We start from the raw sequence: 27,972 nt of genomic DNA on the forward strand, positions 1-27,972 counted from the left end.
ATAGACTGCACTATAGAATAGGCTATAGTCTGGACTATAGAATAGGCTATAGTCTGGACTATTGAATAGGCTATAGTCTGGACTATTGAATAGGCTATAGTCTGGACTATAGAATAGACTATAGTCTGGACTATAAAATAGACTATAGTCTAGACTATAGTATGGACTATAGTGTAGACCATAGTATGGACTATAGAATAGACTATAGTATGGACTATAGAATAGACTATAGTATGGACTATAGAATAGACTATATGTAGAATAGACTATAGTCTGGACTATGGAATACACTATAGTCTATAGTCTAGTCTATAGTCTAGTCTATAGTCTAGTCTATAGTCTAGTCTATAGTCTAGTCTATAGTCTAGTCTATAGTCTAGTCTATAGTCTAGTCTATAGTCTAGTCTATAGTCTAGTCTATAGTCTAGTCTATAGTCTAGTCTATAGTCTAGTAGTCTATAGTCTAGTCTATAGTCTAGTCTATAGTCTAGTCTATAGTCTAGTCTATAGTCTAGTCTATAGTCTAGTCTATAGTCTAGTCTATAGTCTAGTCTATAGTCTAGTCTATAGTCTAGTCTATAGTCTAGTCTATAGTCTAGTCTATAGTCTAGTCTATAGTCTAGTCTATAGTCTAGTCTATAGTCTAGTCTATAGTCTAGTCTATAGTCTAGTCTATAGTCTAGTCTATAGTCTAGTCTATAGTCTAGTCTATAGTCTAGTCTATAGTCTAGTCTATAGTCTAGTCTATAGTCTAGTCTATAGTCTAGTCTATAGTCTAGTCTATAGTCTAGTCTATAGTCTAGTCTATAGTCTAGTCTATAGTCTAGTCTATAGTCTAGTCTATAGTCTAGTCTATAGTCTAGTCTATAGTCTAGTCTATAGTCTAGTCTATAGTCTAGTCTATAGTCTAGTCTATAGTCTAGTCTATAGTCTAGTCTATAGTCTAGTCTATAGTCTAGTCTATAGTCTAGTCTATAGTCTAGTCTATAGTCTAGTCTATAGTCTAGTCTTAGTCTAGTCTATAGTCTAGTCTATAGTCTAGTCTATAGTCTAGTCTATAGTCTAATCTATAGTCTAGTCTATAGTCTAGTCTATAGTTAGTCTATAGTTCCTAGTCTATAGTCTAGTCTATAGTCTAGTCTATAGTCCTAGTTAGTCTAGTCTATAGTCTAGTCTATAGTCTAGTCTATAGTCTGTCTATAGTCTAGTCTATAGTCTAGTCTATAGTCTAGTCTATAGTCTAGTCTATAGTCTAGTCTATAGTCTAGCTCTATAGTCTTACCTAGTCTAGAGTCTGTCCTATAGTCTAGTCTATAGTCTAGTCTATAGTCTAGTCTATAGTCTAGTCTATAGTCTAGTCTATAGTCTAGTCTATAGTCCTAGTCCTATAGGTCTAGTCTATAGTCTAGTCTATAGTCCTAGTCTATAGTCTAGTCTATAGTCTAGTCTATAGTCTAGTCTATAGTCTAGTCTATAGTCTAGTCCTATCTAGTCTATAGTCTAGTCTATAGTCTAGTCTATAGTCTAGTCTATAGTCTAGTCTATAGTCTAGTCTATAGTCTAGTCTATAGTCTAGTCTATAGTCTAGTCTATAGTCTAGTCTATAGTCTAGTCTAGTCTAGTCTATAGTCTAGTCTATAGTCTAGTCTATAGTCTAGTCTATAGTCTAGTCTATAGTCTAGTCTATAGTCTAGTCTATAGTCTAGTCTATAGTCTAGTCTATAGTCTAGTCTATAGTCTAGTCTATAGTCTAGTCTATAGTCTAGTCTATAGTCTAGTCTATAGTCTAGTCATAGTCTAGTCTATAGTCTAGTCTATAGTCTAGTCTATAGTCTAGTCTATAGTCTAGTCTATAGTCTAGTCTAGTCTATAGTCTAGTCTATAGTCTAGTCTATAGTCTAGTCTATAGTCTAGTCTATAGTCTAGTCTATAGTCTAGTCTATAGTCTAGTCTATAGTCTAGTCTATAGTCTAGTCTATAGTCTAGTCTATAGTCTAGTCTAGTCTAGTCTAGTCTATAGTCTAGTCTATAGTCTAGTCTATAGTCTAGTCTATAGTCTAGTCTATAGTCTAGTCTATAGTCTAGTCTATAGTCTAGTCTATAGTCTAGTCTATAGTCTAGTCTATAGTCTAGTCTATAGTCTAGTCTATAGTCTAGTCTATAGTCTAGTCTATAGTCTAGTCTATAGTCTAGTCTATAGTCTAGTCTATAGTCTAGTCTATAGTCTAGTCTATAGTCTAGTCTATAGTCTAGTCTATAGTCTAGTCTATAGTCTAGTCTATAGTCTAGTCTATAGTCTAGTCTATAGTCTAGTCTATAGTCTAGTCTATAGTCTAGTCTATAGTCTCATAGTCTAGTCTATAGTCTATAGTCTAGTCTATAGTCTAGTCTATAGTCTAGTCTATAGTCTAGTCTATAGTCTAGTCTATAGTCTAGTCTATAGTCTAGTCTATAGTCTAATCTATAGTCTATAGTCTAGTCTATAGTCTAGTCTATAGTCTAGTCTAGACTATAGACTAGACTATAGACTATAGTCTAGTCTATAGTCTAGTCTATAGTCTAGTCTATAGTCTAGTCTATAGTCTAGTCTATAGTCTAGTCTATAGTCTAGTCTATAGTCTAGTCTATAGTCTAGTCTATAGTCTAGTCTATAGTCTAGTCTATAGTCTAGTCTATAGTCTAGTCTATAGTCTAGTCTTTAGTCTAGTCTATAGTCTAGTCTATAGTCTAGTCTATAGTCTAGTCTATAGTCTAGTATATAGTCTAGTCTATAGCCTAGTCTATAGTCTAGTCTATAGTCTAGTCTATAGTCTAGTCTATAGTCTAGTCTATAGTCTAGTCTATAGTCTAGTCTATAGTCTAGTCTATAGTCTAGTCTATAGTCTAGTCTATAGTCTAGTCTATAGTCTAGTCTATAGTCTAGTCTATAGTCTAGTCTATAGTCTAGTCTATAGTCTAGTCTATAGTCTAGTCTATAGTCTAGTCTATAGTCTAGTCTATAGTCTATAGAGTCTATAGTCTAGTATAGTCTAGTCTATAGTCTAGTCTATAGTCTAGTCTATAGTCTAGTCTATAGTCTAGTCTATAGTCTAGTCTATAGTCTAGTCTATAGTCTAGTCTATAGTCTAGTCTATAGTCTAGTCTATAGTCTAGTCTATAGTCTAGTCTATAGTCTAGTCTAGTCTATAGTCTAGTCTATAGTCTAGTCTATAGTCTAGTCTATAGTCTAGTCTATAGTCTAGTCTATAGTCTAGTCTATAGTCTAGTCTATAGTCTAGTCTATAGTCTAGTCTATAGTCTAGTCTATAGTCTAGTCTATAGTCTAGTCTATAGTCTAGTCTATAGTCTAGTCTATAGTCTAGTCTATAGTCTAGTCTATAGTCTAGTCTATAGTCTAGTCTATAGTCTAGTCTATAGTCTAGTCTATAGTCTAGTCTATAGTCTAGTCTATAGTCTAGTCTATAGTCTAGTCTATAGTCTAGTCTATAGTCTAGTCTATAGTCTAGTCTATAGTCTAGTCTATAGTCTAGTCTATAGTCTAGTCTATAGTCTAGTCATAGTCTAGTCTATAGTCTAGTCTATAGTCTAGTCTATAGTCTAGTCTATAGTCTAGTCTATAGTCTAGTCTATAGTCTAGTCTATAGTCTAGTCTATAGTCTAGTCTATAGTCTAGTCTATAGTCTAGTCTATAGTCTAGTCTATAGTCTAGTCTATAGTCTAGTCTATAGTCTAGTCTATAGTCTAGTCTATAGTCTAGTCTATAGTCTAGTCTATAGTCTAGTCTATAGTCTAGTCTATAGTCTAGTCTATAGTCTAGTCTATAGTCTAGTCTATAGTCTAGTCTATAGTCTAGTCTATAGTCTAGTCTATAGTCTAGTCTATAGTCTAGTCTATAGTCTAGTCTATAGTCTAGTCTATAGTCTAGTCTATAGTCTAGTCTATAGTCTAGTCTATAGTCTAGTCTATAGTCTAGTCTATAGTCTAGTCTATAGTCTAGTCTATAGTCTAGTCTATAGTCTAGTCTATAGTCTAGTCTATAGTCTAGTCTATAGTCTATCTATAGTCTAGTCTATAGTCTAGTCTATAGTCTAGTCTATAGTCTAGTCTATAGTCTAGTCTATAGTCTAGTCTATAGTCTATCTATAGTCTATAGTCTAGTCTATAGTCTAGTCTATAGTCTAGTCTATAGTCTAGTCTATAGTCTAGTCTATAGTCTAGTCTATAGTCTAGTCTATAGTCTAGTCTATCTAGTCTATAGTCTAGTCTATAGTCTAGTCTATAGTCTAGTCTAGACTATAGACTAGACTATAGACTATAGTCTAGTCTATAGTCTAGTCTATAGTCTAGTCTATAGTCTAGTCTATAGTCTAGTCTATAGTCTAGTCTATAGTCTAGTCTATAGTCTAGTCTATAGTCTAGTCTATAGTCTAGTCTTTAGTCTAGTCTATAGTCTAGTCTATAGTCTAGTCTATAGTCTAGTCTATAGTCTAGTATATAGTCTAGTCTATAGCCTAGTCTATAGTCTAGTCTATAGTCTAGTCTATAGTCTAGTCTATAGTCTAGTCTATAGTCTAGTCTATAGTCTAGTCTATAGTCTAGTCTATAGTCTAGTCTATAGTCTAGTCTATAGTCTAGTCTATAGTCTAGTCTATAGTCTAGTCTATAGTCTAGTCTATAGTCTAGTCTATAGTCTAGTCTATAGTCTAGTCTATAGTCTAGTCTATAGTCTAGTCTATAGTCTAGTCTATAGTCTAGTCTATAGTCTAGTCTATAGTCTAGTCTATAGTCTAGTCTATAGTCTAGTCTATAGTCTAGTCTATAGTCTAGTCTATAGTCTAGTCTATAGTCTAGTCTATAGTCTAGTCTATAGTCTAGTCTATAGTCTAGTCTATAGTCTAGTCTATAGTCTAGTCTATAGTCTAGTCTATAGTCTAGTCTATAGTCTAGTCTATAGTCTAGTCTATAGTCTAGTCTATAGTCTAGTCTATAGTCTAGTCTATAGTCTAGTCTATAGTCTAGTCTATAGTCTAGTCTATAGTCTAGTCTATAGTCTAGTCTATAGTCTAGTCTATAGTCTAGTCTATAGTCTAGTCTATAGTCTAGTCTATAGTCTAGTCTATAGTCTAGTCTATAGTCTAGTCTATAGTCTAGTCTATAGTCTAGTCTATAGTCTAGTCTATAGTCTAGTCTATAGTCTAGTCAATAGTCTAGTCTATAGCCTAGTCTATAGTCTAGTCTATAGTCTAGTCTATAGTCTAGTCTAGTCTAAAGTCTAGTCTATAGTCTAGTCTATAGTCTAGTCTATTATACAGTCTAGTCTATAGTCTAGTCTATAGTCTAGTCTATAGTCTCGTCTATAGTCTACTCTATAGGCTAGTCGATAGTTTAGTCTCTAGTCTAGTCTATAGTTTAGTCTATAGTTTAGTCTATAGTCTAGTCTATAGTCTAATCTAACTTGGACTATAGAATAGACTATAGTCTGGACTGTAGAAGAGACCATAGTCTAGACTATAAACTAGACAATAGACTAGACTACATACTAAACTATAGATTAGACTATAGACTAGACTTCAGACTTAACAATAGACTGGACTATAGACTAGACTATGGAATAAACTAGACTATAGTTTTACAATTTTCGATTTTGATTTCCAAATTGCTTTATTAAAAATGTTCACTGGGTTATCTTGATTATTTATCAACTAAAAATAGCTTTTGCTACCTGTATGAATATCACCCTCAAACTAAAGTGTGAGAAAAATAAATAAACAATACAAACCACCACTACAAAATTGCTACTGCCACTGGTCATCTCCAGATAAAGAGAAATTCTTTTTCTTATCTCGAACTTTTTTTCTGATAAAAATTAAAGGTGAGAGCGGTATCAATTTCAATAGCACACTCTTAAACTTTCCAGTAAATAAGTGTGCTTTTTTTAAAAAAAAGTAACAGTAAATGAAAATGTATAATTAAAAAACAACAATCATAAAAATGATACTCTTAATAAAAACAACAATTAGAGAGTAAATAACCGTAAGTAATTATTGTTGTTGATACAGCTGTTGGCAGTTATTGAAAAAAGCTTTTTTTGTAACGATCTTTTAATTTTGAATAATAAAAAGTGATGCCATATTTTTGGTAACTATAAAAATACACTGTGAGAAATTTTTAGTTTTCTTAGGTTTTTTTTGTTAAAAAAAAGCTTGTTTGCAAATAATAATAATTTAAATATCTATTGTCATTTTGTTTAAATTAACATTTTTTTGACATAAATTATTGCAAATTATAAAATTTATAAAAAAAACTACTGTTAAAAACTTGTTTTCTTTTGTATTTGAAGATGCTGACATAATTTTGCAATTTGTTTACCTTTAAAGTTTTTTTTTAATATTTTTTTTTTGTTTTCAGTGTTGTTGTTTTAAAAACATTGTTTTAATGACTTAGCTGTTTTTTACTACTTTAACTAAAGCTAAATTTATAACAGCAATACTAATGTTAGATCATTTACTTTTAATATTTTAACTATAGATAGACAAGGTAACAAAGATCGTTAGAAAATTTATTAAACACACACTCTTAAGCAAAATAATAAGTACAACAAACGAACTTTAAAACATTTTAAAAGAATTTCTATATTCTTCAGTTATAGCCAGATTTTTCCTTATCTTATAACCAAAAAAATCTTATTTTTTTTTATTATTTTTAATTAAACCAACAAAAACTAAGCCTGTAATTAAGTTTTACGATAATTTCTATTCGCTGTCGTTTTTTGTTTATTGTTTCCCTAGAAATTTAACCCAATTTTAAGTTGAATCTTTACAAAAGCAAAGGAAAACAAGACACAACAAAAATAAACCATTAACACCCCAACTGACCCTTAAATTTTTATGACTTCTTACGAAAAAACAAGACTTAATGAAAATGACAAAAAAAAAAAAAATCATTTAACAAAATTTGTCACAACATCTTCTCAATTTTCCAGAACAATGATGTTTGGACATTAGGAAGGTTCAAATTGTATGGGACCAATTTTATATTTTTAAAAAACTATTTCGAAAAAAAAATTTCTAGTTTATAGTCTAGAACTGAACTAGAACTGAACTAGAACAGAATTAGAACTGAACTGGAACTGAACTAGAACAGAATTAGAACAGAACTAGAACAGAACTAGAACAGAACTACAACAGGACTAGAACAGAACTAGAAAGAACTATAACAGAAATAGAACAGAAATAGAACAGAACTAGAACAGAACTAGAACAGAACTAGAACAGAACTAGAACAGAACTAGAACAGAACTAGAACAGAACTAGAACAGAACTAGAACAGAACTAGAACAGAACTAGAACAGAACTAGAACAGAACTAGAACAGAACTAGAACAGAACTAGAACTAGAACAGAACTAGAACAGAACTAGAACAGAACTAGAACAGAACTAGAACAGAGCTAGAACAGAACTAGAACAGAACTAGAACAGAACTAGAACAGAACTAGAACAGAACTAGAACAGAACTAGAACAGAGCTAGAACAGAACTAGAACTATAACAGAACTAGAACAGAACTAGAACAGAACTAGAACAGAACTAGAACAGAACTAGAACAGAACTAGAACAGAACTAGAACAGAACTAGAACAAACTAGAACAGAACTAGAACAGAACTAGAACTAGAACAGAACTAGAACAGAACTAAAACAGAACTAGAACAGAACTAGAACAGAACTAGAACAGAACTACAACAGGACTAGAACAGAACTAGAACAGAACTATAACAGAAATAGAACAGAAATAGAACAGAACTAGAACAGAACTAGAACAGAACTAGAACAGAACTAGAACAGAACTAGAACAGAACTAACAGAACTAGAACAGAACTAGAACAGAACTAGAACAGAACTAGAACAGAACTAGAACAGAACTAGAACTAGAACAGAACTAGAACAGAACTAGAACAGAACTAGAACAGAACTAGAACAGAGCTAGAACAGAACTAGAACAGAACTAGAACAGAACTAGAACAGAACTAGAACAGAACTAGAACAGAACTAGAACAGAACTAGAACAGAGCTAGAACAGAACTAGAACTATAACAGAACTAGAACAGAACTAGAACAGAACTAGAACAGAACTAGAACAGAACTAGAACTAGAACAGAACTAGAACAGAACTAGAACAGAACTAGAACAGAACTAGAACAGAACTAGAACTAGAACAGAACTAGAACAGAACTAAAACAGAACTAGAACAGAACTAGAACAGAACTAGAACAGAACTAGAACAGAACTAGAACAGAACTAGAACAGAACTAGAACAGAACTAGAACAGAACTAGAACAGAACTAGAACAGAACTAGAACAGAACTAGAACAGAACTAGAACAGAACTAGAACAGAACTAGAACAGAACTAGAACAGAACTAGAACAGAACTAGAACAGAACTAGAACAGAACTAGAACAAACTAGTACAGAACTAGAACAGAACTAGAACAGAACTAGAACAGAACTAGAACAGAACTAGAACAGAACTAGAACAGAACTAGAACAGAACTAGAACAGAACTAGAACAGAACTAGAACAGAACTAGAACAGAACTAGAACAGAACTAGAACAGAACTAGAACAGAACTAGAACAGAACTAGAACAGAACTAGAACAGAACTAGAACAGAACTAGAACAGAACTAGAACAGAACTAGAACAGAACTAGAACAGAACTAGAACAGAACTAGAACTAGAACAGAACTAGAACAGAACTAGAACAGAACTAGAACAGAACTAGAACAGAACTAGAACAGAACTAGAACAGAACTAGAACAGAACTAGAACAGAACTAGAACAGAACTAGAACAGAACTAGAACAGAACTAGAACAGAACTAGAACAGAACTAGAACAGAACTAGAACAGAACTTGAACAGAACTAGAATAGAACCTGAACAGAACTAGAACAGAACTAGAACAGAACTATAACAGAACTAGAACAGAACTAGAACAGAACTAGAACAGAACTAGAACAGAACTAGAACAGAACTAGAACAGAAATAGAACAGAACTAGAACAGAACTAGAACAAAACTAGAACAGAACTAGAACAGAACTAGAACTGAACTATAATCTAGTCTATAGTCAAGTTTTGTCTATAGGCTAGTTTATATTCTAGTCTATATTCTAGTCTATAGGCTAGTCTATATTCTAGTCTATAGGCTAGTCTATATTCTAGTCTATAGGCTAGTCTATAGGCTAGTCTATAGGCTAGTCTATAGGCTAGTCTATAGGCTAGTCTATAGGCTAGTCTATAGGCTAGTCTATAGGCTAGTTTATAGGCTAGTCTATAGGCTAGTCTATAGGCTAGTCTATAGTCTAGTCTATAGGCTAGTCTATAGTCTAGTCTATAGGCTAGTCTATAGTCTAGTCTATAGGCTAGTCTATAGTCTAGTCTATAGGCTAGTCTATAGTCTAGTCTATAGGCTAGTCTATAGTCTAGTCTATAGGCTAGTCTATAGTCTAGTCTATAGGCTAGTCTATAGTCTAGTCTATAGGCTAGTCTATAGTCTAGTCTATAGTCTAGTCTATAGTCTAGTCTATAGGCTAGTCTATAGTCTAGTCTATAGTCTAGTCTATAGTCTAGTCTATAGGCTATTCTATAGTCTAGTCTATAGGCTAGTCTATAGTCTAGTCTATAGGCTAGTCTATAGTCTAGTCTATAGGCTAGTCTATAGTCTAGTCTATAGGCTAGTCTATAGTCTAGTCTATAGGCTAGTCTATAGTCTAGTCTATAGGCTAGTCTATAGTCTAGTCTATAGGCTAGTCTATAGTCTAGTCTATAGGCTAGTCTATAGTCTAGTCTATAGGCTAGTCTATAGTCTAGTCTATAGGCTAGTCTATAGTCTAGTCTATAGGCTAGTCTATAGTCTAGTCTATAGGCTAGTCTATAGTCTAGTCTATAGGCTAGTCTATAGTCTAGTCTATAGGCTAGTCTATAGGCTAGTCTATAGGCTAGTCTATAGTCTAGTCTATAGTCTAGTCTATAGGCTAGTCTATAGGCTAGTCTATAGTCTAGTCTATAGGCTAGTCTATAGTCTAGTCTATAGGCTAGTCTATAGTCTAGTCTATAGGCTAGTCTATAGTCTAGTCTATAGGCTAGTCTATGGTCTAGTCTATAGGCTAGTCTATAGTCTAGTCTATAGGCTAGTCTATAGTCTAGTCTATAGGCTAGTCTATAGTCTAGTCTATAGGCTAGTCTATAGTCTAGTCTATAGTCTAGTCTATAGGCTAGTCTATAGTCTAGTCTATAGGCTAGTCTATAGTCTAGTCTATAGGCTAGTCTATAGTCTAGTCTATAGTCTAGTCTATAGGCTAGTCTATAGTCTAGTCTATAGGCTAGTCTATAGTCTAGTCTATAGGCTAGTCTATAGTCTAGTCTATAGGCTAGTCTATAGTCTAGTCTATAGGCTAGTCTATAGTCTAGTCTATAGGCTAGTCTATAGTCTAGTCTATAGGCTAGTCTATAGTCTAGTCTATAGGCTAGTCTATAGTCTAGTCTATGGTCTAGTCTATAGTCTAGTCTATAGTCTAGTCTATGGTCTAGTCTATAGTCTAGCCTGTAGTCTAGTCTATAGTGTAGCTTGTAGTCTAGTCTATAGTCTAGCTTGTAGTCTAGTCTATAGTCTAGCTTGTAGTCTAGTCTATAGTCTAGCTTGTAGTCTAGTCTATAGTCTATTCTAAACTATAGACTAGTTTAGTCTATAGTTTAGTCTATGGTCTAATTTATAGGCTAGTTTATATTCAGTTCTATACTCTAGTTTATTGATTAGTTTATAATCTGATCCTTTTTAAAATAGAATTTTTAATGAAATTACTAAAAGTTAAAAAGTAATTTTTAGTTTTTTTGTTTATACTTACTTGCGTGCCAAACGTTTCCTGATGCCGGCCAACATTATTGCTGCAGATTATGATAAATTTTTGTGGATTTTTATTCGGAGATTTTAGTTGTTTTATTATTGTCGCAGATTTGCTGTAGGCCAAATAAAATGAAGTAGATGTTGTTAATTTTATTGTAGATTTTATTAAGGACTTTTGTAAATTGATAAAAAATCCCATAAAAAAGTAACTTCTTTGTACTTTTTATGTCACTCTTTTTAACAGTTAGAAGTTTAAAGTGATTGCTATTAGAGATTGAGTAAAAAAAGTTAGTTATTGAAGTCTTGTTTTATTCTTATGATTTTATCGATTGGTGTTGAAATTGTAGTCTTTAAGTAATGTTTTTTGGCTTTAAAAAAATTTGAAAATTTTAAAACCATAATATTATTTAGTGGTTAATTTTATTATTATTTTATTTTCACAAAATCTAGTTTATTTCAGCAATTGTTTTTTAATCAATGGTAAAAAAATGGTTGATTATTTGAGTCATAAAATTCTAGGCACACTGTTTTGTAATGTAATTTTTTCACAATCTTTTTTTTTATTACAATTTATTGGGTTCATAAGAAAATTTCAAAACTTTTCACTTGTGATATCATAAAATGCGTTTTAAATATTTAGTTCATTTTAGCATAGAAATCTCAATTTTTTTCAGATTGTTTTTTTTTATAATAAATTATCAAGAAAATGGTTGTTTGTAGTATTATTTTTTTCGATTTGATAAATTTCTTTGTGTTGACAAGTCCAACCAAATAACAAAAAAAAAATTATTTATTTATTTGCTTTTGTGACTGAATTTCAAACAAACTGATGACGACTGCTGTTGGTTGCCGGGACCCCCTTCAATACTTTGAGTTGCTCCAATCGCTGCTGCAGCTCAACTTCCTTCAACATTTCCCATTTGTTCAACGTTGTTTGTGCTGTCTGCAGCATGTGTTTTAAAATAGTGTGGTAGGTCGTCGGTCCATGGGATTTCTGTGAAATATATATAAAAAAACCGAAACATAAATAAATTAGTTTGTTGAAAATATAAGATAAATTAGTAAATTTATGTTATATTTTTTGTTTGAATGTTTTTTTTTTCTCTCTTTAATTTATTAAATTAATGAAGTGAGAATGTACAAAAGTATTTCATAATTGTGGGAATTTTAAAGACGTAATATAGGTTTTGAACACAAATAAAATAAATTATAAATTCTTTGAAATAAAATCAAGTGGTTGTTGCTATAAAAAGGGGATAATTGGTTTTTAATGATTTTATTAATAATACAAGATCGGTTATGGAGAAAGAGAAAAATGTAAAAGACAAAAGCAAAATCGTTAACGCAAAACAAGGCCCATGATCTTTGGTCCAAAGATTTAGTTCAGTTTTGTTCTAGTTCAGTTCTAGTTCAGTTCTAGTTCAGTTCTAGTTCAGTTCTAGTTCAGTTCTAGTTCAGTTCTAGTTTAGTTCTAGTTCAGTTCTAGTTCAGTTCTAGTTCAGTTCTAGTTCAGTTCTAGTTCAGTTCTAGTTCAGTTCTAGTTCAGTTCTAGTTCAGTTCCAGTTCAGTTCTAGTTCAGTTCTAGTTCAGTTCTACTTCAGTTCTAGTTCAGTTCTAGTTCAGTTCTAGTTCAATTCTAGTTCAGTTCAGATCTAGTTCAGTTCTAGTTCAATTCTAGTTCAGTTCTAGTTCAGTTCTAGTTCAGTTCTAGTTCAATTCTACTTCAGTTCTAGTTCAGTTCTAGTTCAGTTCTAGTTCAATTCTAGTTCAGTTCAGATCTAGTTCAGTTCTAGTTCAATTCTAGTTCAGTTCTAGTTCACTTCTAGTTCAGTTGTAGTTCAATTCTAGTTCAGTTCAGTTCTAGTTCAGTTCTAGTTCAGTTCTAGTTCAGTTCTAGTTCAGTTCTAGTTCAGTTCTAGTTCAGTTCTAGTTCAGTTCTAGTTCAGTTCTAGTTCAGTTCTAGTTCAGTTCTAGTTCAGTTCTAGTTCAGTTCTAGTTCAGTTCTAGTTCAGTTCTAGTTCAGTTCTAGTTCAGTTCTAGTTCAGTTCTAGTTCAGTTCTAGTTCAGTTCTAGTTCAGTTCTAGTTCAGTTCTAGTTCAGTTCTAGTTCAGTTCTAGTTCAGTTCTAGTTCAGTTCTAGTTCAGTTCTAGTTCAGTTCTAGTTCAGTTCTAGTTCAGTTCTAGTTCAGTTCTAGTTCAGTTCTAGTTCAGTTCTAGTTCAGTTCTAGTTCAGTTCTAGTTCAGTTCTAGTTCAGTTCTAGTTCAGTTCTAGTTCAGTTCTAGTTCAGTTCTAGTTCAGTTCTAGTTCAGTTCTAGTTCAGTTCTAGTTCAGTTCTAGTTCAGTTCTAGTTCAGTTCTAGTTCAGTTCTAGTTCAGTTCTAGTTCAGTTCTAGTTCAGTTCTAGTTCAGTTCTAGTTCAGTTCTAGTTCAGTTCTAGTTCAGTTCTAGTTCAGTTCTAGTTCAGTTCTAGTTCAGTTCTAGTTCAGTTCTAGTTCAGTTCTAGTTCAGTTCTAGTTCAGTTCTAGTTCAGTTCTAGTTCAGTTCTAGTTCAGTTCTAGTTCAGTTCTAGTTCAGTTCTAGTTCAGTTCTAGTTCAGTTCTAGTTCAGCTCTAGTTCAGCTCTAGTTCTGTGTTTTCAGCCAAAAATTCTCATTTTAACAAAAAATATTTTTTTAAACATATGTTTTTCCTTTTTATCCGAAGTTGTTGTCCAAAGCTGTTCGCAATTAATTTTCACAAAAAACAAGCTCAAATCGAATAATAACTAAAAAAAAGAAACAAGTGTGATGTATTTAAATGTTGTTGAATATTTGCTTAAAGTAACAGCAGCAATAAATGTTCGGTCATCATGACATGCCACAATTATCATCAATAACCAATTTTGTAAAATGTTGATGCTGCCAACATTTGTATGTGTGTTAAGTAAAAATCGACATCCATGGCTAACAGGGAACGTAAAGAATGTATATGTTATTAAAACTGTGCTTGCCAGGTTCTCCTTATGCCGACCATCGTTGTAAATATTGGGATACCTGACACAACTCTCCAGCCATTGGAACATGAAGCATTAAACAACATTTTTTTTTTCTTTCAACGGATGCACACGATTAATTGAAAAAATAGTAGTAGTAGCAGCAGCAGCAGCAACAACCAACAATATTTTTAATGTTGCTGTTCATGTTTTTAAATTATTTTTTTTTCTACTGCTGTCGATGATGATGGCGATTGAATGAATGGCTGCTATCGAGGATGATGTTCAGCAACGAAAATAAAACATTATTGAGTTGTGATATTATTGATGGATAACATGTGTGTGTGTGCCAAATCCAATCAAATTCAATGAAAGTAGGTGATTTTATGCTTAAACAACAATTCAAACATCATTTCAACAACATCTACAACAAAAACAACTTCGAAAAGCAGCATCATCATCTTAAACTGCATGTTGCAACACACAGCAATTGCTAAAACGCATCAAATGATATTTGAACATGAGATACACTTTAGGAAAGAATTCCAACAAATTTAGAATTTATTGACTTTTTTTGTTAAATTGAACCAGAACTAAACTAGAACTGAATTAGAACAGAACTAGAACAGGACTAGAACAGAACTAGAACAGAACTAGAACAGAACTAGAACAGAACTAGAACAGAACTAGAACTGAACTAGAACTGAACTAGAACTGAACTAGAACTGAACTAGAACTGAACTAGAACTGAACTAGAACTGAACTAGAACTAAACTAGAACTGAACTAGAACTGAACTAGAACTGAACTAGAACTGAACTAGAACTGAACTAGAACTGAACTAAAACTGAACTAAACTGAACTAGAACTGAACTAGAACTGAACTAGAACTGAACTAGAACTAGAACTGAACTTGAACTAGAACTGAACTAGAACTGATCTAGAACTGAACTAGAACTGAACTAGAACTGAACTAGAACTGAACTAGAACTGAACTAGAACTGAACTAGAACTGAACTAGAACTGAACTAGAACTGAACTAGAACTGAACTAGAACTGAACTAGAACTGAACTCGAACTGAACTAGAACTGAACTAGAACTGAACTAGAACTGAACTAGAACTGAACTAGAACTGAACTAGAACTGAACTAGAACTGAACTAGAACTGAACTAGAACTGAACTAGAACTGAACTAGAACTGAACTAGAACTGAACTAGAACTAGAACTGAACTAGAACTGAACTAGAACTGAACTAGAACTGAACTAGAACTGAACTAGAACTGAACTAGAACTGAACTAGAACTGAACTAGTAGAACTGAACTAGAACTGAACTAGAACTGAACTAGAACTGAACTAGAAGTGAACTAGAACTGAACTAGAACTGAACTAGAACTGAACTAGAACTGAACTAGAACTGAACTAGAACTGAACTAGAACTGAACTAGAACTGAACTAGAACTGAACTAGAACTGAACTAGAACTGAACTAGAACTGAACTAGAACTGAACTAGAACTGAATTAGAACTGAACTAGAACTGAACTAGAACTGATCCAGAACTGAACTAGAACTGAACTAGAACTGAACTAGAACTGAACTAGAACTGAACTAGAACTGAACTAGAACTGAACTAGAACTAAACTAGAACTAAACTAGAACTAAACTAGAACTAAACTAGAACTGAACTAGAACTGAACTAGAACTGAACTAGAACTGAACTAGAACTGAACTAGAACTGAACTAGAACTGAACTAGAACTGAACTAGAACTGAACTAGAACTGAACTAGAACTGAACTAGAACTGAACTAGAACTGAACTAGAACTGAACTAGAACTGAACTAGAACTGAACTAGAACTGAACTAGAACTGAACTAGAACTGAACTAGAACTGAACTAGAACTGAACTAGAACTAAACTAGAACTGAACTAGAACTGAACTGGAACTGAACTAGAACTGAACTAGAACTGAACTAGAACTGAACTAGAACTGAACTAGAACTGAACTAGAACTGAACTAGAACTGAACTAGAACTGAACTAGAACTGAACTAGAACTGAACTAGAACTGAACTAGAACTGAACTAGAACTGAACTAGAACTGAACTAGAACTGAACTAGAACTGAAACTGAACTAGAACTGAACTAGAACTGAACTAGAACTGAACTAGAACTGAACTAGAACTGAACTAGAACTGAACTAGAACTGAACTAGAACTGAACTAGAACTGAACCAGAACAGAACTTGAACCGAACTAGAATTTTTTTTTTTAATTTTACCAAGAATTTCTTTAAGTGTATTTTATAACCAAGAAAATGACTTTCAATATTTAAAATATTCATCATTCAAATATGCATGTCTAAATACAGGTATTTCAAAATCGTTTAAATTCAATTTAAATAATAATGAATAATTTTTTTTGCAACAACATTTACAACAATTTCTTCAATTTTGATTCATTCATGAATTTTTTTTAAATAACAAATTCATCGTGTTGAGTAAAAGTGCCATCCACTTGCTGAATTTTTCAATAGAGTTGAAGTGTATCGTGTTTAATTGATGCCCCTTTCTTTTTGTTGCCTTCAGATTATGTTGATGAATTTTCAACTGTTTAAAACACAAATGGAAAAAAAGCAGCATGAAAAATGCATATTTATGAGATAGAGATGCAGTAGAGAAGAGTAGGCTTTCACAAAGTGGGACAAGTTTTTTGTTTTATTTTCTCATTGTGCAGTACGCTGTAGCTTATTTAGTGTTTAGCTGCATTTAATACATTTTTGTGTAAAAATTTTTTTATAAACGTTTTGTTGGCATTACAGAATTTTAACATAATAAATTTGTACGTGTACACAGTGGGCTCGAAAGTTTTGTTGCTTATAGTTATAGTTATGATTAAAAAAAAATTGAATTAACAGTTCAAATGTCATTTTTAGCTCTTTTAATTCCTATATCAACAAAACGAGCCTTTAAAGATTTTAACTACGGTCCCACTGTGCACTGGCATGCATGCCATTTTACTCTAGTTGTTTTCATTTTCTATTTCGTTTCGTTTTGTTTTTATTTATCATTTACTTTTTGAATAGTGCATACATTAAGTGTATCTTTTAGGTACTTTATTGTGAAATGCTCTTGTTGTCGTTGTTGTTTCTGTTGCAGTTGTGTACATACACTTGGTTTTTGTACGGATCACATTGTATGGAATGTATACTTCATACTTCTATGATATTCATACAATTTCATTCAACAACAGCATTTCAAAAACAAAAAAAGATGTGTATTGCAAAGTATGGTCGGTTAAATGATACCCTACAGTAGCAAAGATATCTTTATCTTAACTTTTAACTATTTAAAATCGAACTACACAGAACAAGAGCACAAATCGAACTGAACTAGAACTAGAACAGAACTAGAACAGAACTAGAAACAGAACTAGAACAGAACTAGAACAGGACTAGAACAGAACTAGAACAGAACTAGAACAGAACTAGAACAGAACTAGAACAGAACTAGAACAGAACTAGAACAGAACTAGAACAGAACTAGAACAGAACTAGAACAGAACTAGAACAGAACTAGAACAGAACTAGAACAGAACTAGAACAGAAACTAGAACAGAACTAGAACAGAACTAGAACAGAACTAGAACAGAACTAGAACAGAACTAGAACAGAACTAGAACAGAACTAGAACAGAACTAGAACAGAACTAGAACAGAACTAGAACAGAACTAGAACAGAACTAGAACAGAACTAGAACAGAACTAGAACAGAACTAGAACAGAACTAGAACAGAACTAGAACAGAACTAGAACAGAACTAGAACAGAACTAGAACAGAACTAGAACAGAACTAGAACAGAACTAGAACAGAACTAGAACAGAACTAGAACAGAACTAGAACAGAACTAGAACAGAACTAGAACAGAACTAGAACAGAACTAGAACAGAACTAGAACAGAACTAGAACAGAACTAGAACAGAACTAGAACAGAACTAGAACAGAATTAGAACAGAACTAACAGAACTAGAACAGAACTAGAACAGAACTAGAACAGAACTAGAACAGAACTAGAACAGAACTAGAACAGAACTAGAACAGAACTAGAACAGAACTAGAACAGAACTACAACAGAACTACAACAGAACTACAACAGAACTACAACAGAACTAGAACAGAACTAGAACAGAACTAGAACAGAACTAGAACGGAACTAGAACGGAACTAGAACGGAACTAGAACAGAACTAGAACAGAACTAGAACAGAACTAGAACAGAACTAGAACAGAACTAGAACAGAACTAGAACAGAACTAGAACAGAACTAGAACAGAACTAGAACAGAACTAGAACAGAACTAGAACAGAACTAGAACAGAACTAGAACAGAACTAGAACAGAACTAGAACAGAACTAGAACAGAACTAGAACAGAACTAGAACAGAACTAGAACAGAACTAGAACAGAACTAGAACAGAACTAGAACAGAACTAGAACAGAACTAGAACAGAACTAGAACAGAACTAGAACAGAACTAGAACAGAACAGAACGGAACTAGAACAGAACTAGAACAGAACTAGAACGGAACTAGAACAGAACTAGAACAGAACTAGAACAGAACTAGAACAGAACTAGAACAGAACTAGAACAGAACTAGAACTAGAACAGAACAGAACAGAACAGAACAGAACAGAACAGAACTAGAACAGAACAGAACAGAACTAGAACAGAACTAGAACAGAACTAGAACAGAACTAGAACAGAACTAGAACAGAACTAGAACAGAACTAGAACAGAACTAGAACAGAACTAGAACAGAACTAGAACAGAACTAGAACAGAACTAGAACAGAACTAGAACAGAACTAGAACAGAACTAGAACAGAACTAGAACAGAACTAGAACAGAACTAGAACAGAACTAGAACAGAACTAGAACAGAACTAGAACAGAACTAGAACAGAACTAACAGAACTAGAACAGAACTAGAACAGAACTAGAACAGAACTAGAACAGAACTAGAACAGAACTAGAACAGAACTAGAACAGAACTAGAACAGAACTAGAACAGAACTAGAACAGAACTAGAACAGAACTAGAACAGAACTAGAACAGAACTAGAACAGAACTAGAACAGAACTAGAACAGAACTAGGGAACTAGAACAGAACTAGAACAGAACTCGAACAGAACTAGAACAGAACTCAGAACAGAACTAGAACAGAACTAGAACAGTAACTCTAGAACAGAACTAGAACAGAACTAGAAACAGAACTAGAACAGAACTAGAACAGAACTAGAACAAGAACTAGAACAGAACTAGAACAGAACTAGAACAGAACTAGAACAGAACTCGAACAGGAACTAGAACAGAGAACTAGAACAGAACTAGAACAGAACTAGAACAGAACTAGAACAGAACTAGAACAGACCTAGAACAGAACTAGAACAGAACTAGAACAGAACTAGAACAGAACTAGAACAGAACTAGAACAAGAACTAGAACAGAACTAGGAACAGAACTAGAACAGAACTAGAACAGAACTAGAACAGAACTAGAACAGAACTAGAACAGAACTAGAACAGAAACTAGAACAGAACTAGAACAGAACTAGAACAGAACTAGAACAGAACTAGAACAGAACTAGAACAGAACTAGAACAGAACTAGAACAGAACTAGAACAGAACTAGAACAAGAACTAGAACAGAACTAGAACAGAACTAGAACAGAACTAGAACAGAACTAGAACAGAACTAGAACAGAACTAGAAACAGAACTAGAACAGAACTAGAACAGAACTAGAACAGAACTAGAACAGAACTAGAACAGAACTAGAACAGAACTAGAACAGAACTAGAACAGAACTAGAACAGAACTAGAACAGAACTAGAACAGAACTAGAACAGAACTAGAACAGAACTAGAACAGAACTAGAACAGAACTAGACAGAACTAGAACAGAACTAGAACAGAACTAGAACAGAACTAGAACAGAACTAGAACAGAACCTAGAACAGAACTAGAACAGAACTAGAACAGAACTAGAACAGAACTAGAACAGAACTAGAACAGAACTAGAACAGAACTAGAACAGAACTAGAACAGAACTAGAACAGAACTAGAACAGAACTAGAACAGAACTAGAACAGAACTAGAACAGAACAGAACAGAACTAGAACAGAACTAGAAACAGAACTAGAACAGAACTAGAACAGAACTAGAACAGAACTAGAACAGAACTAGAACAGAACAGAACTAGAACAGAACTAGAACAGAACTAGAACAGAACTAGAACAGAACTAGAACAAAACTAGAACAGAACTAGAACAGAAACTAGAACAGAACTAGAATGAGAACTGATCAAGAACTGCTGGGACCTTTCCAAACCTTATAACAAACTAAATAGCCCCTTAATTAAACTGTAGCTAATTTGTAGTATTTTTTTGTTTATTAATGTACTCATACTACGCTTGACTTGTTCACTTTCTGTATTAACTCTTGAGTTTTTTCCTATATGTATGACTCTTGCACATATTTGTTGCTGTTTTTTACAACTATGAATGTATTACTTTTTCAAATATATAAGAAAAAAACTTTATTCAAATGGCCCATAAATAGCAATTTAAATTGTTAAATTAGAAAAAAAAACCGATTTTTTTGTTAGTTATTTTTTTTTTCTCTACCAAAAGTATTTACTTTCAAGTACACTTATAGCCAACTAGAAAAAAAAGTAACTAATAGGTTGGTTACCCCACTACAAATGTGCCACTACGTCAAGTGATTTGTTTTCTTGAACAAAGAAAAAATTGTTTAATCTATTAAAAGTAAATAAACTTCTATTGAGTAATGAAAGTAAAATGTTATATTTATCGAGATTTGGTTTGAGATATGCAAAATATTTTAAGTATATAATGGTGTTTTTTGTAACACAGATTGCTTAAAAGAACAATAATTTTAAATATACATACATACGTATGTAATTTGAGTTTATTGTAAAAAAAGGATATATGACAAACTATTTTTTATAATGTTAAGACAATAAAATTTTTGTATGAAAGGTGACTTAGACATAAAACTACAAATTGTAGTAAATCAATTCTTTTAAATTTTTAAATATTTTTTGTAGTAAATTTTATTTTAGAAAATAAAAATGTAAATGACTTAAATTGTTAAAGGTTGTTAGTAAAAACATGTAAATCGATTTTAAAATTAGGCCAATTGAAACGAAAAAGAAAACATGCAAACTTATTTGAAAATCGTTTAAGGCAGTTGCCTCATATAAGGATATTCGTAAAACTTGTAAACTTTTGTTGTAAATAAAATATTTAATTAATTACATGAGAACTAAACATGAGACTACATGTTGTAATGACATAATATAGCAGTTAACAAGTTGATATTAAAGGATATAGGACAAAAGTTTTTGTTAAAAAAATATTTTATTACAAAAGAAAAGCCTGGAACAACTTTTGGAACATGATTTAATTATAATATAATTTAGTTAAATATCTAATTCCAAATAAAGTAATTTTTTTTTAGATTTATAATATTTTAATATTTTCCTAAACAAAAGGATATATGACAAAGTTTTTTATTTTTGTTTTTAGAAAAAAATTCTTTAATTTTATAAAAACTAGAACTAAAACTACGTGTTGTAGTAAAATAATTTTTCAAAAATTCTAAATTCTAGAGAATTAAAACAGCAATAAACCTAACAGAATATTCTAATTACTTTACTAACTCAAAAATGCAATTTTTTACGATTTTTAAAATATTTTCTAGAAAAAAGGATATATGCCCAACTTTTATATTATTCATTTTAGATAAAATTGTTTTAAACATATAAAAACTATAGGTAAAACATTAAGTTGTAATTTTAAAATTTTTGTAATAATCTACAATATTTTGGATTAAATAAAGATTTTTTGGTTTGTGAAAATTTCAAAAAAAAAAAAAAAAAAATAGTTCTACATTATTTTTCAAAAAAAGGATACAGGGCAAACTTTTTTATTTTGAATTTTAGTAAAAACTTGCTTTATTATATGAAAACTACATAAGAAACTACGACTTGTAGTAATGAAAATTTTCGAAATTCTTAAATTTTTTAAGTTTTGCAAACATTTTTGTTCGTCAAACATATTATAAAATAAAAATATTAATATTTTTTGAAATTAAATTTTAATTTCCTTTAACTAACTAATTTTTAGGCTAATATCGTTTTTTTATTATTTTTACAAAAAAATGGATATATGGACAACTTTTATATTTTTAAGTTTAAACAAAATTTGCTTTATTACATGAAAACCACTTTGAAAACTACGAGTTGTTGTGATAAATTTTTTGAAAAAACTGAACTAGAACTGAACTAGAACTGAACTAGAACTGAACTAGAACTGAACTAGAACTGAACTAGAACTGAACTAGAACTGAACTAGAACTGAACTAGAACTGAACTAGAACTGAACTAGAACTGAACTAGAACTGAACTAGAACTGAACTAGAACTGAACTAGAACTGAACTAGAACTGAACTAGAACTGAACTAGAACTGAACTAGAACTGAACTAGAACTGAACTAGAACTGAACTAGAACTGAACTAGAACTGAACTAGAACTAGAACTGAACTAGAACTGAACTAGAACTGAACTAGAACTGAACTAGAACTGAACTAGAACTGAACTAGATCTGAACTAGAACTGAACTAGAACTGAACTAGAACTGAACTAGAACTGAACTAGAACTGAACTAGAACTGAACTAGAACTGAACTGAACAGGAACTGAACGAACTGAACTAAGAAACTGAACTAGAACTGAACTAGAACTGAACTAGAACTGAACTAGAACTGAACTAGAACTGAACTAGACGAACTAGAATGACTAGAACTGAACTAGACTGAACTAGAACTGAACTAGAACTGAACTAGAACTGAACTAGAACTGAACTAGAACTGAACTAGAACTGAACTAGAACTGAACTAGACTGAACTAGAACTGAACTAGAACTGAACTAGAACTGAACTAGAACTGAACTAGAACTGAACTAGAACTGAACTAGAACTGAACTAGAACTGAACTAGAACTAGAACTAGAACTGAACTGAACTAGAACTGAACTAGACTGAACTAGAACTGAACTAGAATTGAACGAGAACTGAACTAGAACTGACTAAATGAACTAGAACGAACTAGAACTGAACTAGAACTGAACTAGAACTGAACTAGAACTGAACTAGAACTGAACTAGAACTGAACTAGAACTGAACTAGAACTGAACTAGAACTGAACTAGAACTGAACTAGAACTGAACTAGAACTGAACTAGAACTGAACTAGAACTGAACTAGAACTGAACTAGAACTGAACTAGAACTGAACTAGAACTGAACTAGAACTAGAACTGAACTAGAACTGAACTAGAACTGAACTAGAACTGAACTAGAACTGAACAAGAACTGAACTAGAACTGAACTAGAACTGAACTAGAACTAGAACTGAACTAGAACTGAACTAGAGCTGGACTAGAACTAGAACTGAACTAGAACTGAACTAGAACTGAACTAGAACTGAACTAGAACTGAACTAGAACTGAACTAGAACTGAACTAGAACTGAACTAGAACTGAACTAGAACTGAACTAGAACTGAACTAGAACTGAACTAGAACCGAACTAGAACCGAACTAGAACTGAACTAGAACTGAACTAGAACTGAACTAGAACTGAACTAGAACTGAACTAGAACTGAACTAGAACTGAACTAGAACTGAACTAGAAATGAACTAGAACTGAACTAGAACTGAACTAGAACTGAACTAGAACTGAACTAGAACTGAACTAGAACTGAACTAGAACTGAACTAGAACTAGAACTGAACTAGAACTGAACTAGAACTGAACTAGAACTGAACTAGAACTGAACTAGAACTAGAACTGAACTAGAACTGAACTAGAACTGAACTAGAACTGAACTAGAACTGAACTAGAACTGAACTAGAACTGAACTAAAACTGAACTAGAACTGAACTAGAACTTGTAACGGTTCAGGCGTTGTGCCCTATCCTTCAGGAGACCCGCGCTACCTATTATTCCGACCGTGCTCAGGGTTTGGAGTGGTGTTCTTGTCTTCATCAGGATAGGCTAAGAACCGCACATTAACTTAAAAGGTAGCTATTAATATTAACTAATAAAACTAAAAAAAAATAAAGAAAGTTTGAATTTAAATGTCAAGAGAAGATGGTGGTATTTCTTCTCATTCTATACCCTCCCAACCTTTGTATCTTATTAAATCATGCTTAAGACACCCTATAATGATTCCCTAACTACATGTTTAACTAATCTTTCGTGGAATAAAAAAATAATTTAAATGGTCATTATATAAGTCTAATAATTAAACATATTTATTATTAAAATGTAAACTGAACATGTTCATAAACTTCATATTTAACATTAATAAAAATTATTGGTTAATTTTTTGTTGTGTAGTGTAATTTGTTTATTTTATTTTTAAGTATTCTAAATTGAAATATTCAACAATGAAAAATTTTAATTTTACTTTCAAATGTTGCTAACATAATGCTTTAAGATATTATGTTAATAACATAATTGTTTTAACATTAACAAAAAAAAAATATTCAATTTAGAACACTTAAATACATAGAGAATTTAAATGAACAGTAAACACAATTTAAAACTTACCAAACATAATCCAACGATGACAACAGGCCTGTAGTTTGTTGAATTTGGGTTTAAATTATAATTTTGAATTTTTAAATTCTCATATTTTTATAGATTTTAGATTTTAAGTGTATTTATGTATGTATGTTAGTGTTTATGTGTGTAGAGTGTATAAAATGTTAGTGTATAAGTGTTATTACAATTTTAAGTTAATTTAAGTTATGATTAAGTTTAATTTTAGATAAAATTAAGTTAATTAAATTGAAATTAAGACAAAAATTGAAATTAAGTTAAGATTAAATTAGATTATTATCTAAAATAAGACAAAATTTAAGAAAATTAAAGTTTTAAGTTAAGATAGATGCAAGTAAAGTAAAAAGTTTTAGTAATTTAACAAAAAGTTAGTTTTAAGATAAATTAATTAGATTTTAAGTTAAATTAGATAAAATTTAAGATAATTTTTTAGATAAAATGATAATATTTTGTTGTTTTAAGATAAAATTAGTTTTAGTTTATCGTTTATATTAAACCAAATTAGTTTTAGAGGCTTTTTGAAGATAAAATTAGTTTAAATTTAGCGTTTAAGTAAGTTTAAGTAGGTTTTGGTGGTTAAATTAGATTAGATTTTTAAGTTTAAGTAGGTTTTGGTGGTTAAATTAGATTAGATTTTTAAGTTTAAGTAGGTTTTAAGTAAGATAATTAGTTGTAGTTTAGTTTAAGTTTGATTCTTGTAGGATTTAAGAAAGACGCTGAGGATTTATCGATGTTTGTTTCACAAAACTTCAAAGTTGAGATGATTATTCCGAATGATTCTTGTTCGATTTGAAATGATATTCAGGTTTGGTGAAATTAGGCTTGTAGAATTTAACAGACAATAGATAGTAAAAAGATTGTTCAAAGTTGAATGAAATAATGATAAATTCCTTTCCAAAACCTATACAGAAAATTTATTAATTATGGTCACTAAATTTAAACCATGTTATTTACCTTTATTTCCTTCACGAAACCGCTTATTTCTGAAGATTATTAATCAATATTTTAATAAAACGGATATTCTTTAAAATTATTTTATTTCCGTTTTGGGAGAATCAAATTTTTCTTTTGAAATAACAAAAATTGAAGTATAAATTTTTCAATACATACAAAAGTTTGTATAAAATTGTTATTGGAAAATTTTAAAGTATTTGAAACCCAATAAACAATTTGAAAACACATAGCCCTCACAAAACAGATACAGCTTAAGATATGCGCTAGCAGATCGGCAACTGGATCTGGAAAGGGCGTTTTTAAAACTAAATAATGTTACCTATACTTTGACCTCACAAAACAGATACAGCTTAAGATATGCGCTAGCAGATCGGCAACTGGATCTGGAAAGGGCAATTTATAATCTAAAATTTGGAAAGTCTAATAAGTCTTAAGTCCAGATGTCTTTTGCATGATATATTCCTGTACTGTTGCTGTCTATGTCTTGTAGTTCGTAATTATACTGTCCTATTTTACGCAAAACTTTGGCTTGAATGCCCACTGGAGCAAGTTTTGAGTTAAAATTATTAATTTTTGAGCTTTGCGCAAAATTTCGTCTGATAACAGTTTGTCCGATAGTAAAGTCCTTTGTCCGAGAACGTAGGTTGTATGTCCGCGCGTTTTTGTCGAAGGCCTTTTTAATTAACTCTCTAATTTTGTTCCGTATTAAAGTAAATTCGTCCTGTCGTTCGATTATTGAGTCACTGTCAGCCAAAAGATTAAGTCTTCTCAAAAGTTTATAGTCCTTACCGTGAGTCACCATAGTCTGTCCGAAAACTACTTGGTATGGGGTTCTGCCAATGGATTGATGGATACTATTTCGAAGAGAACAATTTATGCTGTCAGTATATAGATCCCATTCCCGTTGGTCTTTTCGAATATATGAGCGTAAAGCTTCGTTAATGCATCGATTGACTCTTTCGCTTGCATTCGCTTGTGGGCTATATACTGCAGTCAATATGTGTTTAACACCGTATTTTTCTAGAAATTTCTCAAAATCTTTGCATTTAAATTGAGATCCATTGTCTGAAACCAAAGTCTCCGGAACCCCATAGCAGTTAAAAATGTCAGTCCGTAAATAATTTATAATATCCTTCGAAACAAATTTCTTAAGCGGTTTAAGAAAAGTGAATTTTGAAAAATGGTCCAGTACAATTAGTAGTCCAATGTGTCCCTTCTTCGACCTTGGAAATGGTCCTATTAAGTCTACGTATAGTCGTTGAAATGGTCGTTCAGTATCTGTCATCTGTCCCAAAGGTGGTCGTAAAATATTTGTCGGAGTCTTCGAAGTCTTACAAAGGTCACAATTTTGAATATAGTCCTTAACGTCAGTAACAAGTCGAGGCCAATAAAGTATTGTCGAATCCGTTCGATAGTTTTAGTGATTCCACCATGTGCCGATGTTGGTGTATTGTGTGCCGAATATATAACGTCTCGTCTTAGTTCTGTCGGTACATATAGTTTCCACAAATTTGATTCGTCAGTCTCACCAGAAGAAAATTCAGTTCTCTTATAAATATAACCGTCCAAAATTTTGTAGTCCGGTAACCCTGAATTTTGAAAATCGTCTCGTAATTTAAAATATTCGACAGTTTTAAATGCGTCCGAGTCAAGGTCAATTGCCGGTAATGTCTCCAACTCAATAGAGCTCAAAAAGTCTTCGCCTTCATGGGCCCGAGACAGCGTATCAGGGACAACGTTTTCTCTCCCACTTCGGTGTTCAATCGTGAAATTGAAACCTTGAAGTTTCAATGCCCACCGAGCTAAACGACCGGAAAGATCACGTTGACCCATCAACCACTTCAAACTTGCGTGATCGGTCACAACCTTAAACTCTAAGCCCTCAATGTACGATCTAAACTTTTTGATCGCCATCACTACGGCTAGGCATTCTAGTTCCGTAATGGTATAGTTTCTTTGAGCTTTATTGAGTTTATGAGACATATAGGCAATTGGCCTTTCTGTCCCGTCCTCGTCTTTCTGCGCCAATACTGCACCCACCCCATAAGTGCTAGCATCACACTGTAAAATAAAAGGTTTACTATAATCGGGATGAATGAGTAATGGTGCTGACGTCAGTTTTGTCTTTAGTTTGTCAAAAGCTTCTTGAGCTTGGTCAGTCCAATTAAAAGTCTTTTTCTTTGTCAGTAGTTCTGTCAAAGGAAATGTCAACGCCGAATAATCCTGTATAAATCTCCTGTACCATCCAGTCATGCCTAAAAATCGTCTTAAATGTTTTATGGATTTTGGTACAGGGAAGTCTTGAATAGCTTTAATTTTGTCTTCGTCCACTTGCAACGTCCCGTTCCCTACAACAAATCCTAAATATTTAACACGACTTAGTGCAAAGCTACTTTTCTTAACGTTGATTGTCAAACCTGCTTTTCTAAGATTCGTAGCAACCTCCATCAAGTGTGTCAAA

At 32.3% G+C, this 27,972-nt stretch overlaps 1 protein-coding gene across 2 annotated transcripts in view; it reads right to left on the reverse strand.

The window, feature by feature from the left end:
• LOC119611370 overlaps window positions 1–24,675 on the reverse strand; it is a 127,676-nt gene extending 103,001 nt beyond the window's left edge. For both annotated transcript variants that reach the window (XM_037966929.1, XM_037966928.1), the window contains exons 1-2: window positions 24,546–24,675; window positions 10,897–11,889 (exon numbers count right to left, since the gene is read on the reverse strand). In XM_037966929.1, coding sequence (XP_037822857.1) covers window positions 10,897–10,931 — 35 coding nt within the window. In that variant the 5' untranslated portion in view covers window positions 10,932–11,889; window positions 24,546–24,675. The remainder of the gene's footprint in view (window positions 1–10,896; window positions 11,890–24,545) is intronic.
• Between the last annotated feature and the right edge of the window lie 3,297 nt (window positions 24,676–27,972).

This window comes from Lucilia sericata, unplaced genomic scaffold (assembly GCF_015586225.1).
Source record: "Lucilia sericata isolate MDLA Ls3-8-SP2 unplaced genomic scaffold, ASM1558622v1 Contig001434F_arrow, whole genome shotgun sequence".
NCBI lineage: Eukaryota > Metazoa > Arthropoda > Insecta > Diptera > Calliphoridae > Lucilia > Lucilia sericata.